This window comes from Micropterus salmoides, unplaced genomic scaffold (assembly GCF_014851395.1).
Source record: "Micropterus salmoides isolate LMB-PRFRI ecotype aquatic unplaced genomic scaffold, ASM1485139v1 Ms_hic_scaffold_19, whole genome shotgun sequence".
NCBI lineage: Eukaryota > Metazoa > Chordata > Actinopteri > Centrarchiformes > Centrarchidae > Micropterus > Micropterus salmoides.
In genome coordinates this window covers 28,301,272-28,320,348 of record NW_024041039.1, presented here as the reverse complement: position 1 = coordinate 28,320,348, position 19,077 = coordinate 28,301,272, and the positions used below count along the sequence as shown (strand labels likewise).

Genomic DNA, 19,077 nt, shown 5'->3' with positions numbered 1-19,077 from the left:
TTAACTGTCATTGGACTAATTTGCCTAATCTTTAATTCTTCTGATGTGATGGAAATGCAGTCAGGAGTGCGCAAAAGGAACCTTTTTTAAATCCTAGTTAAGTCCCTGAGTTTAGTTCCTGTGGCTCCATAGTTCAAGGAACTGTTCTAAAAGGGGTACACACGCCAAGATTTCCACAGGATTTTAGAACCTGGCTGCAGGGATTTTCTCCCATTCAGCAATTGTGGAAGAAATATTCTGATTCTTTGGAGTTAAAGTAGAAATACCATTGTCTGAAGTAGAAGTACAGAAGTATTATCCTAAAAATTTACTCTAAGTTTTAAAATGAATTAAGCAGTAGCTCACAACAGGCTGTGGTATACGCTGATACAAAAAGTAGTTCCACCAGGCTGGCGGTAGGCTACATAACGCATGACGTTTGCTAAGCAACATACATCAAAGGCTAGAATTATTAGAACTATTTATTTATATTGATTTGCACGTTGCCGTTTGTTGTGCAGCCACTAAAAAACTGTCCAGCATCAGTAGATTGACTTTGGTAACTTATATGATAATATGATTGCTACTGTGTGACGGCAGCCAGCACAGTGCGTAAAATAATAACACTTTAATATTATACCTACCATAAAGGGCGGAATTGCGTCTCTCTTTGAGCAATAGTCTTTTGAACAGGCCATTGAAACTTAAACTTTGTTGCAATAATGCAGACATCTGGGGCAAGTAGTGGACTGCTGTGTGTGTGCTTTCTTGTGTGTGTGAGAGAGAAATGTTGAATCACGTAATAAGCAATGATTTCTCTGTGTGTGTGTGTCTCTCTCTCATTATTTATTTATTTATCTCCGCTGGTAAAATGCGATCAGATCTGTATCAGATCGCATTTTAATACCAGGTGTAAATGGGGCATGAGATCCCCACGAAGCTCGGATTATAACTCGAACCCTGTTTGTCGCGGAGTGATATGGATCTATGCAAAGGAATTCGACGTCATACCCGTTGTATACGCTCATTATATGACTACTATGAACCAATCAAATTGCTAGATTGGAGCTTTTATAGAAGTACTCATTATGCAGAATGGTTTCTTGTGTTTCTGTGTTATATTATCATCACTTATACATATAAACAGCATTTTATTTTATGGAGCCAATTTCAGATATATATAACTAGATTAATAGCATATCACTGTATCATTTTTCATAAGCATTTATTTATTTATTTATTTATTTATTTTAATGTAAATTCTTAATTTGAAAAGTAACCGGTAACTTTAAATAAATGTAGTGAATTAAAGAATAGAATATTTCCCTCTGAAATGTGGTGGAGTAGAAGTATAAAGTATAGTATAAAATTACCAATCTCAAATAGAAAGTACAGCACTTGAGTAAATGTATGTAGTAGAGCATTAGTTAGGGTGGTCACTTATTTTGGGTGATAAAGCCTGCCTGAGATTCAGCATTCCAGTTCATCCCAAAGGTTTTGGATGGGGTTGAGAACAGAGCTTTGTGCAGGCCAGTCACAAAGCTCAAACTAGGAAAACTCCAAACTGGGAAAACCCTTTCTTTATGGACCTGGCTTTGTGTACAGGGGCATTGTCATGTTAAAACAGAAGAGAGAGAAGATGTAGATGTATTTATCATTTTACAACACAGAATCTTTTAACGAAATCAAGTTGTACTTCCCTTTATGCTACTCACAAAAGCAAATGTTATAAAAAATGATATACAGCAGATGGGTGGATAAATAACAAGTCATAGAAGTAAAACTATTTCACATGGTGCAGTGTTGAGGGTGTATTTAGGAGTCTCACAGCCTGAGGGAAGAAGCTGCTCTGTAGTCCGGTGGTGCGGCAGCAGAAACTTCTATATCTCTTCCCAGAAGGCAGCAGGGTGAACAGGCTGTGGCTGGGTGGGTTCTGTCCTTTAGTATCCTTTGGGCTCTGCAGCACCTCACCTCATCGATATCACTGATGCTCGGGAGATGGGTACCAATGATCTTCTGAGCAGTTTTAATCACCATCTGCAGAGCCCTCCGGTCCTGGGTCGTGCACATCCCATGCCAGTTAGTGATGTTTCCAGTCAGGATGATTTCTATTGCTCCTCTGTAAAAGCTGACAAGAACTGTGGGAGTGAGTGGGGATTTTTTCTTCTTAGGTTTTCTTAAGAAATATAGCTGACACAGTGTTGTCACAGAGCCAAAGTAATTTTTCAGCGCATTCATACTCAGTTCTGTTTTATTCCTATTGTGCAAAAAGACGCAAAAATAGTTTCCAAAAGACTAATAATGAAAGCATCACCATGGAACCAATATGTTTAAGTGCTTTTGGTTAGTTTGCTTGTAGTTGTGTCCTGCCTAATGCAAGGTGAAGAGGCTCTTCACTGTAAATTCTTTGTCTCCAACCCGCCGGCTTTGCAATTAAAATGCCCATTATGTATTTAAAGACTCGAGATAATGGTGTGTGTCAGGTGTACATATGTGTGAGGAGGAAGTAATAGAGTAGTGCAGCGTCTGCCCATGCTTTGACGGGTGTGCGTGTTGTTCCATTAGAAGCCATGAGCGAAGAAGAATATAGATAGGTCATTGGTAATTCATGCGCTTGTTGAGGGATTCACATTAAGGGCAGCCAGGTCACACACCTTGCGTGTGAGTGCATGCATGTGTGTTCATTTGATCTCAGTAAGCCTTTGAAAAATCTCTAGTCGCAGTTTGGATTAATGCATGCACACACTCGTCCCCATCTCTCTCATTCTCTTGCTATGTCAATGTGTGTCTGCTGGGGATGTTCCCTTCCAATTATTTGATTATTGATTATTCATTCACATTTACTTCAGTCAAGGTTCAAATCACAGTGATCAGTTTTATTTTGTGTCATTTAACAGTGATCATGCAGTAATTTAAATTGTTCGCCAGGAGGAGCTGTTTGTTTTTTATAATACTGTCAGGCAGGTGGGAAATTCTGCGGTGTAAATATTGAATTGTGGAGTGGTTCATCATGTTCCAAGATGACTGCAAAGTCTGCCATTTTCAATTTTGTCACTTCAGAACATTTGGTTCTACTATGCATAGTGTACATGGATATTAGCTTCAAGCTAGCGTTGTTCCGTCTGTGTTGTGTGTTGACTGTTGTTGGCAAATTGAAGTTAGAAAAGTTTTTGTAACTGTTTAAGAATGTATTTCATTTATTACTAAATGCGCACAGACCTTTCCATTTGGGCTAAACAGATACTATATGAATCTCTGATGGGGATGCACATTTTATATAATTCATACATACATTCATGAATTTTACAAACATGTTTACACCCAATGTTTGCATTAAGGTGAACATTTTGGTGGGAGAATTCGGTTTGTCATAGTAGGGTAAACCTTATTGTCCCAGAGGAGAAATTCTATCTTGGGCACAGATGCTTCACATGAAAAAATAAAAGAGTCAAGCGTTGCCTCTCACATTATTTATTGATGCACTATACTGAAATTAACCTTAACAATGATTATTTTATTATTTGTTTGTTTGTCCATTTATTTGTATGCGAGTTTGCTGGAAGTATGTTTGTAATTATGTTATTATTAATTAATCCGTGCCTCCAGCAAAATGAAGACATTTCATTAGTCACAAAAGTTAATGTTAATGGAACAAAGCTCAATTTAACAATTAGTAACATAAATCAATCGGCATTAGCTTAAACATTAAGCCAAAATTAAAGAGAAATGACGGTCTGAGTGGCAACATAACGAAGGTCCATCCAGATTGAAAGCAAAGCTAATTTTTGCCTCTTGTTTGTGCAAATTTATCTGGTGGGCTGTTTTTGCAGTGGGTATTCTTTACCACAACCAGCCAATGCGTGAACTTTACAGCGTGTCCAGAACGTGCCTTTGCTTGGATTTTGTAAAACCTTTGGATAAGTGCGAAGTTTTCATTAAAGTTAAAATACTGTAACTAGATTTCTCAGGACCTCAAATGTGAGCCACTTAGAGCAAACTTCAGAACAAACATTGGGTTCTTCAGTTGTCTGGGAACATGGCTAGCCACATTTACACTAAGCTAAATATGGTTCTACATACAAATCTAACCTCATGAGAATAAATAAGCTCCACTTGGTGGACAAGTTAAACCATTCAAACCACAACATGAATGTAAATGACAAATACATTAATGTTAAAGAGAAATTCTGCCACATTTTATGTGGATCTCCAGTCAGTGCTGATGGTAAATATAGTCAATTGAAGCAATAAATTTCCCAGTGCGTGCTGATGTGTTGACCGAGAAAGCATGAGGGACCTGATACAGACATAATGGCCTCCGTAAGAGGCACTTCCGCAGCTGATAGGAAATCAACTTCTCAGTCAAACATCTGCATGGCGCATGTGCAGAGTCCACTTGCAGAAGAATATTGTCACGATTCTGTCCTGAGTTCTCTGTGTGCTGGTAGTTTATCGTTTGCTTGCTACCTTTAGTGTGCGTCCTGTACCTGATGTTATTATCTGGTTACTATCTGTTAGCTGGTCTTTAGTGAGGTTTTTTTTATATACCTGATTTCAATGTATGTTCGGTCTGCCAGTATTCAAGTTCTACACAGTTTTTTCTCAACTCAAAACCGCTCACACGTGTATTTAGTGATTAAATAGCGTACAAAACTTGTAAAAACGACAGTCAAGCAGTCATGGCAGACAGTGGAAGCGATACTGCCCCCAGCACTTTGTGCATTGCACAACAGAAACAACCAGAAATGTTCCTAAGATGAAGATTGCCATCTCTCCCTTAAACAGCATCTATGCAGCGATGCGTCAACAATGAAATTTCACGTAGACGAATTTTAATAGTCGACAACGTCAATTACGCCGACTAATCGTTGCAGCCCTAGTTCCCAGTCCTGTGCCTTAGTTCTTGCCTTAGTGTTTACTTCTGGTCTGTAAACTTCTGTGTTTTGCCCATGTCTGCTCTGAGTTCTGGTTAATCTTAGCTTCAGTCTGTGTTCCTTGTTGGTGCTAGTTTATTTGTGTCTGAGTTAGTTTGTTTATTATTCTGATCTGTTGCGTCTTATTTTGATGTCCTGTGTTTAGTGTTAGGTGACCTGTGTTATGTCTGTTACCCCAGTAACCCCTCTGCATGCCTGTCTCTATGTTTTCCCCTGCTGTCTCTCTGGCCTGTTAGTCCTGATCGCAGGCAACTGTGTTGCTCCCGCCCTGCTCGTTAGTCCCTGGTGTTAAATGTTTGCTGTGTGTCTTCAGTCCTTGTCCGGTCATTGTAGTGTGTATACGCTCTGCCTTGTGTTGTTTGTCATTTGTCCATTAGGAAACTCAATCGTAAATCAGAGAGCAGCTGGAGTATGTAAAGCGAAAGTACGGAGTACGAAAACCAAAAAATATATTCTCCATTAAATATGATCCAATTTCCCCCAAATCAGCGAGTAGTGTATTTTTACAGTAAAAAATGAGTTTCCAACCTAATTCCTGTCTAAGTTGTAAACAGTAAATTCATTAAAGTCAGTTCTTGTGCAGTTATGGCCTTCTTGCCTTGTCTGCCACAAGTAGATGTTCACACAAAACGACACAAAGAATGCTGCATTCATGTGCTCCTTGGATGGTCCCATTTCTTGAGTTGGGAAGTTGTTCTTCTGACTTCATTGTGTTCATGAACTTTAAGATGTAGAAACACCATGGACATTTTTGTATAGCGTCTGAGTGATGGGTTGTTACGTATGTGATGTTGATATCCAAGTATGCTGAAAAAAAGCACTAAAAATATTGCTTTACCTGACTTGTTATCAGGGTTTATGCTAATCGAGGTCACGTGGACAGCAACGGTTTCAACCTATAGAAGGAATTATTTAATATCCCTGTGGGGTAAATAACTCTGCAGCCAGCAGTACCCAAATTAATCATAATAGTAAAACAGTGATACACACAAACACTAGCAGTAAGAGTAAAAGGTAGGCTACTAAATAATAATAAAATAAAATAAATCCGATAAAATAAATCCGATACAATAAATCCGATTTCTTAACAAACATTATAGGTCCAACTATTATTATTAAATATAAAAAGTAGCACATACTATCATGTAAAATCACAATGAGTTGTTTAGGAAACCAATGGCAGGAGGGAGAAAAGACTGCTTTAATCTATTAGTTCATCATCTTGGCAGATTGTACCTGCAACTGGACGGAAGCAGTAAGAACTCCCTGCACAAAGGGTGGCTCGGATTGACCTGGATTTCCTGAGCGTTATCCAGAACCTTGACCAGAAATACCATATTACAAATTATATATAAAAAATGTATAAAGCATTTTCTTTCGACTGTTCCGACTTCAGTTGGCATTTAAGTGAAAAGTGAACTGAATATCAGAGTAATCCAAAACACTGTAAAATGTATAGTCATCCATCCTCTGCTTTCATGTTTTGGGATGCTATTTTCACAGTTGGAAACATAGCTAGTTTGCAATGCAAACAAAGAAAACAAGTTTTGTTTTTGAGCGGCATCGCTCATGCCCCCTGGCTACCCAGGGACAGAGACTAGAAATCCAAACTGAAGTAGCCAGTAGTTTTTTCCGTGCCTCCAACTACATCACTGTCACGTCAAATGACGGAGCTGGGTGCAGAAAAAACTATATGGCAAATTCAGTTTTCTCTATCAATATTGCATGTACTGAGGAATTTTTTTGCTTCAACCAACTACATTTACCATCAACACGGATTGAAAATCCACATGACATTTTCCCTTTTAATTATTTTCTATATCCCTACCCCTTTGTGTCTGCACTTTCTCAGTGTCCCTAATTTTTATACATTTATTTGTTCTGCTAATAATCAATTTAACGACTCTGTTTATGCGTCAGTGTGTGTGTATGTCCCCTGCGCCAGGACCTCAGTATGAGGTTTAGTAGGACCATAAAGGCGGGGGGTTGTTGATTCTATCCTCTGACACCGACACCGGACAACACAGCTATTAAATCCTGTATCAAGGGAGGAGGAGAGAGGTGGAAGGTAATGGTGGGAAAGAAGTGTAATGAGAAAGGGAAGATAGAGGGAGGATGAGGACGAGGGAGCAATGGAAGACCCCACTGATTGGAAAGATGGAGATTAGTAGGGAGAAGGAGGGCGATATGGATAAAGAAAAGAGAGTGGGCTTGATGAGAAGAAAGGGAATGAAAAAGAGGAGAAAGAGCTTGGCAGCCAAGACAAATTCCTCCAGTGCTGATGAGAATGCTAATCTCCTTCCCTCCCTCCCTCTTCCCTCCTTTCATCCCACTCTCCTATCTCCTGTTCCCTCTATCTGTCAGAGGGTGATGTGTTCATCTCAAGCCGTGTCCAGCTGCAGTGTGGATGTGTCTCTCTCTCAAGGGCCTGGCCTAGATTAGTGTGTGTGTGTGTGTGTGTGTGTGTTCGGTGTGGGTGTTTGCGTGAGTGTTTGCGAGAATGTTTGTATGCATATGTAAGAGAGGATCATGTGCATAAGCTTTCGAGTGTGTATTGTTTGAAGGAATATTTGTGTGTGTGTGTGTGTCATGTGCATGGCTCATCAATTAGAATCGCTGGTGGAATTGAGTGAGAACATCTCTGCCGGCTCACAGCACACCCACACACCTTGTCTTGCACATCTGCTCTCACACACACACACACACACACACACACACACTCTTTTCTGGAGTCTGGAGAAAGCATAAATACAAGGCGATTTGACAGATAGCTTTGCATTAGTGCTGCTTGTGTCCTAAATGAATGCGTCCCCTAGTGTTGCATGTACTGCCTTGTTAGGGCCCCTGATTTAGTTAGTGCACTAATAAAGCTGGGAACCTGGGATGCACGAAGCTTCCCACTGATCACGGAGCGTCTGGTCTGTCAGGGGGAAGTCAGGGAACTTGATCAGTTTTTTGAAGAATTTAGGGACGATGAGCAAATTTGGCAAAGTATGTGGCACAGATTATTTCATCCTTGTTTCAATATTCTTTGCAATAGATGGTGTCTTTTGTGCAGAAGTTCAGTTACAGTAATCGAACTGTGCCACTCAGAAAAATTTAATCAAAACAATAAATTTCCCAAGTTCTTGTCATGTATATGTTAACAAAACACTTTTCAGTATCAATATATCACAATCCTTCTGTTTTCTCTTCCTATTAAAATCTCATCATTTTATGCCTCATCCTGCAATCATGGTCGTATACAGGGGAGGAAATTAACTTATTGGCTCGCCTGCCAGTGGGAGTAGTACATGAAAAAACCCACCGGCCAAAATAATAATTTGCCCTTTTATGTCCAAATACATTTGTTTCAGCGCTTTAAATTGATATAAAAAGGTAGTCTGTTGAATACAAACTTAAAAGAGATGCCAGACTGAAGCAAAATTATTTTATTGCTGTTAAATGTATTTTACATGAATCTGACAGTAAATAGTTTTTATAAACTTAAAAAGCCTTTTTTTAGGCCTTTTATTACTTGTTTGTTGTTTTCATTTATTAAATCCTTGTGCAAGAAAAACGGTCTACCTTGGTCTGTAATTTATTAATGCTAAGTTCTAACAAAAAAAAATCATAACCATTCATGCACAAAAATAACTGTAGGTTGTAGTTTTTACTCATTTTAAATTTTTTTTCTGGTTTGCACGTATCTATTTTAGGGGCAAATGCATGTGAAATATTCTGTTTAGCAGCTCATCATCCATCCTGAACCCGTTGCACTGCTTTTCTTCTTCTTCTTGCTTTATTTTGTGTGCTATTACAGAGCGCGGTAAAGCAGCCCGGGGGAAACGGGAGGGTTGACAGGTATGCACATTACGTGGTAGCTAGCTAAATGCTAAAAACACTCCAGGTACTCCCAGCACGACTTGATTGTTCCCGACTCCATTCCCCTAACGCCCACCCCCTTACATATCTCCACCAATTAAACACAAGTAACCTGAAACACAAACAACAACCAATGAATGCCGCTAATCCATGTGTTACACGATTCTAGATCCCTTGGTATAGCGGGGACCAATTTAAGTGTGACACAAAACAAAAGATCTGCTCCTAGCTACTGTCAAAAAGCTATTATATGGCGATATCTTACTGAATATGTTAATATGTGTAATTCAGAGCACAATTCAAATGGGATCAAAAAATTTGTTGTCTCTTGCCCTTGACTACCGTACATATTTTTTCTGAAGTAAGGTCCCATGGTGGTCCACCGGAAGGGGAGGGACTTCGTCTTTCTATACTGACCACACCATTCATCTGCTTTATTACATCCTGAGATGCTTTATGTAGAAGCTTAAAAGGAAGATGTCGTCTAACCAGTGTAAATAGCTGTTCTGAACTGCCACACTTGAATTTGGGCTGACATTATAGAGACACACAAAAGGTTGTAGAATTTGTTATGTAACGAATAAAAATTTTAAATTTAAAACCCTGGTCATTGTCTCACCTCCACACAACAGGCCAAGTTGTCTCGCTTGTCAGATTGATTGATTGGATAGTTACAGAAATTGTTGGCCGCAGTCCTCCCCTTCCCCCAAATTCTGACGTCGGAAAGTTATGGGGGTAGTGGTGTAAGACCATCCAACAAGCATGTTGGTTGGGTCATACTAACACCTTTAGCTGTAATTTGTGAGGATGCAGACAACCAACGAAGGATTGCAAGATTTACATTTACATCTACTCATTTGGGAGACACTCCATATCCAATATCCAAAGCAACTTACATTTGAGGAACAACATACAAGCATCAATGAGGCACGGACAGCCATCACGTGCGCATGAATACATGGTTAAAAAACAGTATGTAGGCAAGATGATCTGCCATTTCAGTGTGCCTTTAATCAAATCATTTGCAACATGTCTGTTCTGCTCGTGATTGGAATGCTCAGAAAATTCATGGAAAAGTCACAGAATTTCACATCAAGGCCACAGAGGAACCCGACTTCTCTCGTTGCCTGATTTTTATCTGTGCCCCTTCTTCTCGACTCCTTTCCTTTCTTTTTCCTTTTCTACCCTCTGTCTTCCTTCCTTTTGTCCTATCTGCTTTTCTTTCTTAGTCTTCCTCCCTCCCTCCCACCTTGCTGCTCTGTTGGCCTGTCTCTCTCTCTCTCTCTCGCTCGCTCTGCCTCTGTCCTCTCTAGCTGAAATAATGAGAGTGTACCGGGGAGCTGTGCAGTGACGGGGCGATCGATGATCCTCGCTCTACCAGGCAGAGATGGGAGAGGGAGAGAAAGAGAGCGAGAGAAATGGGAGAAGGAGAAAGATGAGGATAAAAACCTGCAGATAGTCAGAGAGCAGAGAAAATGGAGCAGTGTGATGCTGCTTTTTAGAATTGTTGGATGCATGATAGTTTAGGGGAAAGATGACCAGCCTACTGGATTAATTGGATTTCATTTTTAAAGTAGCCTGATGAAGGCATGTGCTTTATAATTCAGAGTCCTTGAAGTGTTTTGACTTTGATTCATTTCACCTTCATTGTTGCCCTGTGAAATATTCTTAGCAGGTTTGATAAATATCCAGTGACAAGCATGTCGTCTTGTTTGAAAAGCCTTAAATGTTGCAATTTAACCTGCCTGCCTTTCAGCTAAACTGCTTTAATTTTTGGATCCGGTGACATTTTGTCAGTTAAATGTTTTTTTTTTGTTGAAATACCTAAAATATCACAATAAATATGACCGATTTTCAACCAGCGTTCAACACTTATGTCCTCCAAGGGTTGATCCATAAGTAACTCTGAGCAATCTAGTGTATAGATCCCCACCATGGGGCCAGAGGAGAGCCAGGGGTCAGTAGATCTGCTGACTGAGCAGCAAGATACAGATGAGATAGGTACACGCACTTGCTGGTTCTGGCTGTTCTGTTCAGGTCCTGTTGTGCTGTTGGGCATTGAAATAAGAACAGAGCATACTAATCCATATGTTGGAGCAGGCTGCATGCAGGAGAGAGTGGCTCCACTTATGAAGAGGGATGCATTCATTTTGAGAACATTAAATATCTATGTAATGGTACAGATTCTGAGAAAATATCACTACTGGTGAATTTCATTTTGGAAAACATGGAATTTGAATTTGATGTTACTTTGTTATTCAGTCCCATCACTGCATACTTTCTATCTTAACAGGTCATTTTAAAGCTTTAATAATTGCGATTTTGTGCAAGCATATCAAGCTGAAAACACAACGTCTGACATCACAGAAAAATTCAATTCAGCATGGTGTAAATCTGCAGGCAGTTGGTGTGCCAGTAATGCCCAAAATATTACTACAAAGTCATACTGAACAATTGTAATCTTGAGTGTAGCCTGCAGAGAAAATTACTTCTAATAATGCCTTATTATGCTGATTGAATGCACTGTACTGGCTGAACCTGTCGCAGATATTTGGATGGAATTCACGTACCTGCTCAGAGATGGTAATGAAGGTGTCGTTGTCCTCTGCAGGTCTCCAGCACTGCCACCCTTGAGGGGAAAGGTCAGCTGAAGTTCACCTCGGGCAAGTGGAGCCCCCACCACAATTGCAGCCAGCTCGCCACAGCGAATGACACGGCCATACGAGGATGGGACCTTCGCACAATGAGGTGAGCTTTACTTACTGGTACTGGTCTGAAAATACAGTATCCCAATACATTCTCAGTACATAGGGTTTTACTTTTTTATTTCAAATCTGAGCCTTTTCTGCAATCCTGATATTGATACTGTATTTTACTTCTCCTCCCATTTCACAGTATTGATAATTTTTCTAAAAATCTTAAGGAAGTACAGATTCTTGAGTTGATGAAACCGCATGTGCTCAATAATACGATGGCTGCCAGTAAGTCAGTGCCAAGAAGAATAATTTAAAAGGCGGTGCTTTGGACGCATTGAGGATTGAACATTTCAAAGGAGCAGCATGACTCACATTCTCTGTAAGCTTTGCCACTCAGTATTAAGGCACTATTTTAACGTTGTTCATTTCCACGTGTGCCTGACTTAAAACAAGTCGGATGTTTTCCTACAACCTGCATTTAAATCTGACAGAAATTAGTCATGTAAGAGCCATGTAAGTTAACCTCTCGGAGCTTAACAATTTCAGCGTGTGTTTACATGTCATTACAAGATAATTCAGTGCAGTACACAGAAATGCATTTAATCATCGTGCTGAATGAAAGTATTAGAGGTGAGTTTTGCCACAGCTCTGCCCCCAATCCACATCAGTACTGCACATATGTTGCATATGTTTATAAACGTCCTATAGTATATATCCAGTCACTGAAAAGCTCTGTCATTTATATATTATATATAATATTTAGAATATTGTGTTTAAACATATTTATTCATATTATGACTAGAGCATATAATATTTGTTGTAAAAGCTATATTTACTTATGTACTACTATACTGATGCTGTATTTGTATGTGTATATATGTATGTATGGGTTGTGTGTGTGTGTGTGTGTGTGTGTGTGTGTGTGTATATATATATATATATATATATATATATATATATATATATATATATATATATGACACAATCACCTTTGCTTATATGAATAGTAAGTAAAAAAACAAACAAACAAAAGAAATACTTCATGAATAACTTGGATGTTTTGGTGATAGAAATGATTGCGTGGATGTAACCATCAGAATGTTTTACCAGGATATACAGTAAAACTGGTGTACCGGCGCATCTCCACATCTCTTCCACTCACTTGCATATTAGAGTATAGAATCAGCTGTTGTATTTTCCATCCAAAGCCGTAATCGCTTTATAAACATCTGGAGGCCTGATGGCTCAAGATACGTAGACACTGGTCCATTCAGCACATTACAGTATTCTTGCTCGCACAGAAAAGTTGGGGTAGCTCACTGTGTACTGCATTTTATTAAGATAAAGTCCCTTTAAAGCTGCAATGAGTTAAAACTAAACACTGATGCCTTTGAATTGCTAGGAATGCTAAGGCTGAGGGAATCTCTGTGAATTTCCTCTTTTCATGATACGTTTTGTTTGCAGTCCTGTGGCTGTTCATGAATCTAATGAAGTGTAAGCTTCACCTCAGGCTCAGCGCATGATAAAGTGCGAGGCGACGGAACACAAATGTTCCTGCTTGACATGGAGCATGTGTACTACCACACATTAACCTTGTAAGTGCAGGTTATCAGCTTCCCACCTTACAACCTCTAGCTGTGTGTGTGCATGTATGTGTATTGTGTGTGTGTGTGTGTGTGTGTGTGTGTTTTGTTTGTTCTTCTGAGGTATGTGATGAGTGAGGTCAGCATGTGTGTACGTGTGGACTCTGCTAGAGGAATAATAATCGCCTCGCTATTCATCGCCACGATAACAGCAATGTGCCAAAGAGATTGAGAGGGGGTGCCGGGTGAAGGAGAGAGAGACAGGGAGAGAGAGAGAATATATTTACAAGATGGGTATCACAGGCCCAGATAAGATAGTTGAATCATTGATATCACTCCCCGTCAGCCCCATAACAAATTATAGAGTTCCTGCACGCTCCCGTTTTTGGCCGGTCTCCTCCTGCTGTGCTATTTTGAAAGATGCAACAGTGCTGATTTGGCCGTCGGCACAAAGGGAAGGAGGGGGCGGCAGCACAGGGCTTGTTAGCAGAGACCACAGTCTCATCTCTAATTTCACAATGTACTGAAAGATGGCGCATTATTTTGTACACATTTCCCTAAAATTGAGCCGGTGTCTTTGGAAAATTGAAAATAAAGTTCTGTGGGTTTGAACAATTTTTATATGCATAGTCTGAGTTTATAATGACTGGTCCATCGGCGGTTCGCTGCTGGTTAAAGTGGGACAGCTTTTGATTAAAAAAAAAAGGCTTAGCCAAAGATAAAAAAAAAACATACAATCAAGTAGATTTTGCTTTCACATGGATAGGAAGTACATTAATGTTTCTCTAATGAATAACTTAATGTTAGTGGCTGTTTGTCTTATGACTATCGCTGGAGGTATTTGTCTGTTACTGTATAATTGGGAATGTGAGGAAATAATAAAAAATAATCACTTTTATTTTAATGCCACCATTTTCAAAAATAAGTTTAGATTTAAAAGGCAGATAAAGACATGAAACTTTTTTTTCCCGAACTGTCATTCTCAAATCAATAAAGCCCTAAAAAACTATAAAATGCTTGTCAAAAAACAAACAAAATGTAAAACAAAAAACAAACATTGAACAAGATTTAAGTGTCATTTATCCATTGGTGTGATGATCTGAACGAATGTAGCCTTCTACTCCTTCACTCCATGATTTAAGATAGACAGACAACAACCAAGGACATGGTGTGTGCGTTCATGCATGCACCTCCGTGTGCAAGTGTGAAGTGGTTGCGAGTGGAAAGCTTGCAAGTGTGAATGAGCGGTGAGTCACGTGTGTGTGTGTGTGTGTCTGTTTGAGTAAGTGACTTGCATGTGACAAGTGACTGTGTGCCTGCCTGTGTTTGCTCTTTGCTATGTGTACCTTTCTGCTTTTGTGTGAGTGCTGTTGCGTGCTCATGCCTCTACAGAAATGCGACGTGCTTGTGCGTTGGCAAATGTGCGTGCGATTTTGTGTGTGTGTGCAGTTGGCGTGGCAGCTGTGTGATGGCAGCCTCTCAGCACGCTCCACTGCCTCTTCAAATGACCTCTGAGGTGTCCCCTCACACCCGCACACACACGCACACACGCACACACACACACACACACACACGCACACACGCACACACACACACACACACACACACACACACACACACACACACAAAAGCACACACACAAAAGCACACATTAAAGTACACAAACACTCTCTTCTCTTCTCTTCTCTTCAGTCCCCTGGCTTGTCACCCACTCTGCCAGCCCAATCAGGGCTGTCCTGCTCTGAAATAAGTACAGGGGGAACAGCCCAGCAGTTGCAGCCGCCTCTAGTTAGTTATCTAACACCCTGGAGAGGTGCACGGTATCTACAGCATCCCATCTCCCAGAAACAGTGCTTTAAAAAAAAAAAACAAAGATAACTGCTTATAAAACATATATGGATCCTGTTCTAGTTTGTTCTGGTGTAATATGCAGCATTATGTAAATTATGGAGTACTCCGCTCCGATATTGGAGACGGAAAGCTGGGTTTAATGGAAAACTTTTACACATTTTCACTTCTTCTCAGCCTGCTTTTTTCATTGTACCTTTTTAGGCTCTGAATACATTATTTAGAGCCTAATCCCTGTTGTACAGGGCTGCTGTTGTGATTTTTTTATGGGTGCATGTTTAACTGTGGTCATATTTCACTTATGCCATAGGTCGTCAGAAAGTGCTTAGCAGCAATTTGAAAAGTTTACTTGATGAAGACTATGTGCAAAACGGTGTTGAGTTTTTATAAGGAATCTGGAGGCTGTAACAATCTTTTTTTATTTTATTTATCACACAATATTAAATATACAGCAGATTGAAGTGATACAACCACAGAGTTTCCAGTTGGAACAAATAATTGGGTTCCCATGACCAATAAACACCCGTTCATGTTACGCCTAGTCCAGGGGCCTAGACATATACATGACTCATAACATACAATGAAACATCTTCCCAAAGTCCCAAGGAGCCAAATGAAAACAAACTGTCCATAAATGAAAGATGAATTTATTTACAGTGGAATAAAAAAATAGTAATGAACAAAATTGCACTTTCGGGTGGGCCAGGGCCAAAATAACAATCAAAACACTTATAACTGGAAATCAGCACTAACCTATCAAACACACAAAAGAAAACCAACAACAAGCAACTGTCCTCCCTAACTAATAAAAACAAGAGAAAAAGAAGGTCTGTCCACCCCTACTACTCAAAATAACCCAAAGTATAATAACAACTCAGACAAGGTTTAATTGTGGCCGGTTGGGTGATAAGAAAGATGCCAAGATGCCCCCCTCCTCTGCTTAAATAGCAAGCCATCAGAAGCAGCCAATGCTTTGCCACCATCTGGAACCGCAGCCCCCAATCAACACAGAGCAGAAATGTAAGCCACCAATCACAAAGATGTTATGGCACAGACCTAGTTACATATCTAACAGGACAGGTGGCAACAAACACATCCCACATTTCACAAATTATGACCACTGTTGTAACAAAAAGACTTGCTTGCTCCGAGTGTACTTGGCCTGGTATCACCAGTGAGGTATGGTGGCTAGATTGTTATGGTTAGATTGTGGCTGCAAAGGTGTAGTTGCATTGTTGATATTACGGCGATGGTTTACTGACTTGTCTGAAAGCGTGCTACCCCTATATGTTATATGGCAAATGGTCCACACTTGGATAGCGTCTTTCTAGTCTTTCTGACCACTCAAAGCTCTTACACATTCAATCCATTCTCAAATTCATAGACATTTATGATTATTATCTTTCCAAGGATACGTCGACATGGTGGAGCAGAGGACCGAACCACCGACCTTCTGATAAGTGGACGACTGCTCTGCCCCCTGATCCGCAGCCGCCCCGTTTTACCATATCACAGATCAACAAAGTCAGTGCTCTGTGATGAAGCCCATAAAATCTCAGATATTGGCACATTTGACCCACTTTATTAGGTACACCTGTACAATCTAGTGCAAATCGATGCAACAGCTCCGCAATAAATGCTACCTTTTTCTGAAGTTTATAACGTTCATTGTTGTTGGAAATGTGTAAATTCAATTATATGTTTGGATTTAGCAAGCTATTTAACGTACAGCCATGTTTTTTTGCCATTGTCAACACACAAAACACGTCAAGAAATCAAGGGCAGAAGAAGTTTGAAATCAGGAAATTGTTGAGGTATAGTGTAGTAACAATTCTGTCATTAACTTCAAAATGTCTTTGTAGAGAAAGGATGAAAAAACAGTGTTAGTTTGTTGAGCCAACTGTGTGTCATCCCTGGCACACTGGGTTTTTTGACTCTTTGAATAATATTAGGCTAGCTAACAGGCATGTAGTACTAGCCACTGGGCATACAGCTGTGTGTGTGTGTGTGTGTGAGAGACATGTCTGTCACTGGAGATGCTCTTACACTGCATCTCCCCTGAATTCCCAGTTGGACAGACAGTCCACAGTGAGGGGCAAAACACACACACACACACACACACACACACACACACACACACACACATACACACACTGAGCTGTGTAATAGCTGTCAGGCTTGCGGCCATACTATGCACTGCAGGGTGCATACTGAAAAGCAGTGCAGCGCTGCAGTGAAGCATGGACTCTCTACACCTCCCCTGTGGGGTGTATTTGTGCATGTATGTGTGTGAGTGTGAGCGAGCAAGAAAGGGAGCACAACAAGCAGATATGGAAAGAGAGAAAGCATAAAAGAAGGTGAAATGATTGATAGTGGTGCTATTTGCTCCATCACAGTCCAGGTTAAAAGCCAGATGTCTGTTGGTAGAAAGACAAGTACTAGACAACATCAAAACTCCTCATCCAGACAGACAACACAACCTCCTGTTCACGCTGCATGCCTCCTGACCAAACAGCCTTTTCATTCCACCTATTCAACAGATTTGGCAACGTTTCAGCATGCCATAATGATAGGGTAGCCAAGGTAAACCATTATTCAAAAGCCTTTTTTTCCATCATATTTTATTCACATATTCAAATATAGCACCGTTATGCAAAAAGTGTTGCCTATTAGGAGTATCAAATTTCACATTCTAATACCAGCCATTATGCAAAAGATGTCAGCTGTTTTTGAAATAGTGGAATTCCAATAGCCCTGTTGATTTGAGGGTGACCTTTTGAACCCGCCTACTGTCAAATAAATCATCTGCAACCTTTTCATGTGTCCCCACTCCACAGTATATGTGAACCAGACATCATACTGTAACTCATAATCGTGTATTCATGACCTTATGCAGACCTTGAAATTAAGCAGCAAAAATGAACAGGCACAGCTCGTATGCAGATTTACTACTCGGAATATGTAGGTTTTTTTAAAAATAGTTGGTCTTTGATTTCAGACAAAAGGGGTCCTTGAGGGGTCCCCAGCAAAAAGCGAATAATTTTTCCATCCATAAGTAACACAGTGACAGAATGTATGACTACTTGGGTCACAGGTTTCATACACTTTCTATTATAAAACATCTAAAAGCAAAAATAATATTAGATTGGTCAGTTTAGGGGTCCTTCATGTGAAAAAGTTTGAGAACCACTGCATTAGTCAATTTAGTCTCTACCTAGCTAACTATCTTATTAAGCTAGAGTTAGCCCCATGAGTTAGTTGAAAACACTGTCTTCGACTGATTGTTTTACCCCCCAGCTGACTGATATTAAAACAAGAACCCTGTAAAAGGGGTCTTAAATGTGGACTTGGTGGCTACATACATAATATCATAATATTGTGATTAAAACGAATTACTCACCAGTTCATTATCCATTAAAGAGCACTGTTTTTATATTGCAGTGTAGAGCTAGTTAGTCCTTGTTTTAAAGGTATGATAATGACTATGGATATGGAATATGGATGCATTTTGACTTATGATGGTATAATTGCTACAGTATTATTGACAAGTACTGAATTCTGAAGTCTTTATTACAACAAATGTAACATTTATTGGGTATTTTACATTTTGTTAGCTGTGATATTACTTTTTCTCTCATCAACTTTTTTGAGCACTTCCACCATCAAGATCCCCCCACTACTTTTGGCTGCTTGACGTAGAGATCCCTTATTTTTATGCATGGGCGGTCTCTCCCTCCCTCTACCTGCTTGCCTGCCTCTCTTTCTCCCATCTTTCTTTCTCTGCCAGCTCCATCTCAAAGCCAAGCTTTAATTTTGATCAGCGATGAAATGATTGCTCTCCTCTTTCGATTTTTCTTTTTTCTCCCCCTCCCTCCCCACAGCAGTTGTCATAGAAACAGAGACGAGTGTGTGTATGTGTGTGAGCTCCAGTCGATCCCCTCAGCAGAGAGATTTATCACCCAGACAAAGCCAGGAGGGGGGTGTGTGAGAGTCTATGTGTGTGTGATGGCCAAATGTGTGCGTGTCTGTCTACCTTTGTAGCTTCCCTCTTACACACACATCTTCTGTATTTACAGTATTTGAGGGAGTGTGTTTTCCCAGTTTTATGTTTTTATCTGTGAGTGCCTAACAGTGTGTGTAATAGGTCCCCTGTCCCCTCATCAACCCCCCATC

General features: G+C 40.0%; 1 protein-coding gene across 1 annotated transcript in view; it reads left to right on the top strand.

Moving 5' to 3' along the window:
- The window catches only part of eipr1 (EARP complex and GARP complex interacting protein 1), a 68,204-nt gene that overhangs the window by 35,054 nt on the left and 14,073 nt on the right, over positions 1-19,077 (top strand). The window contains exon 6 of the mRNA XM_038729821.1: positions 11,389-11,525. Coding sequence (XP_038585749.1) covers positions 11,389-11,525 — 137 coding nt within the window. The remainder of the gene's footprint in view (positions 1-11,388; positions 11,526-19,077) is intronic.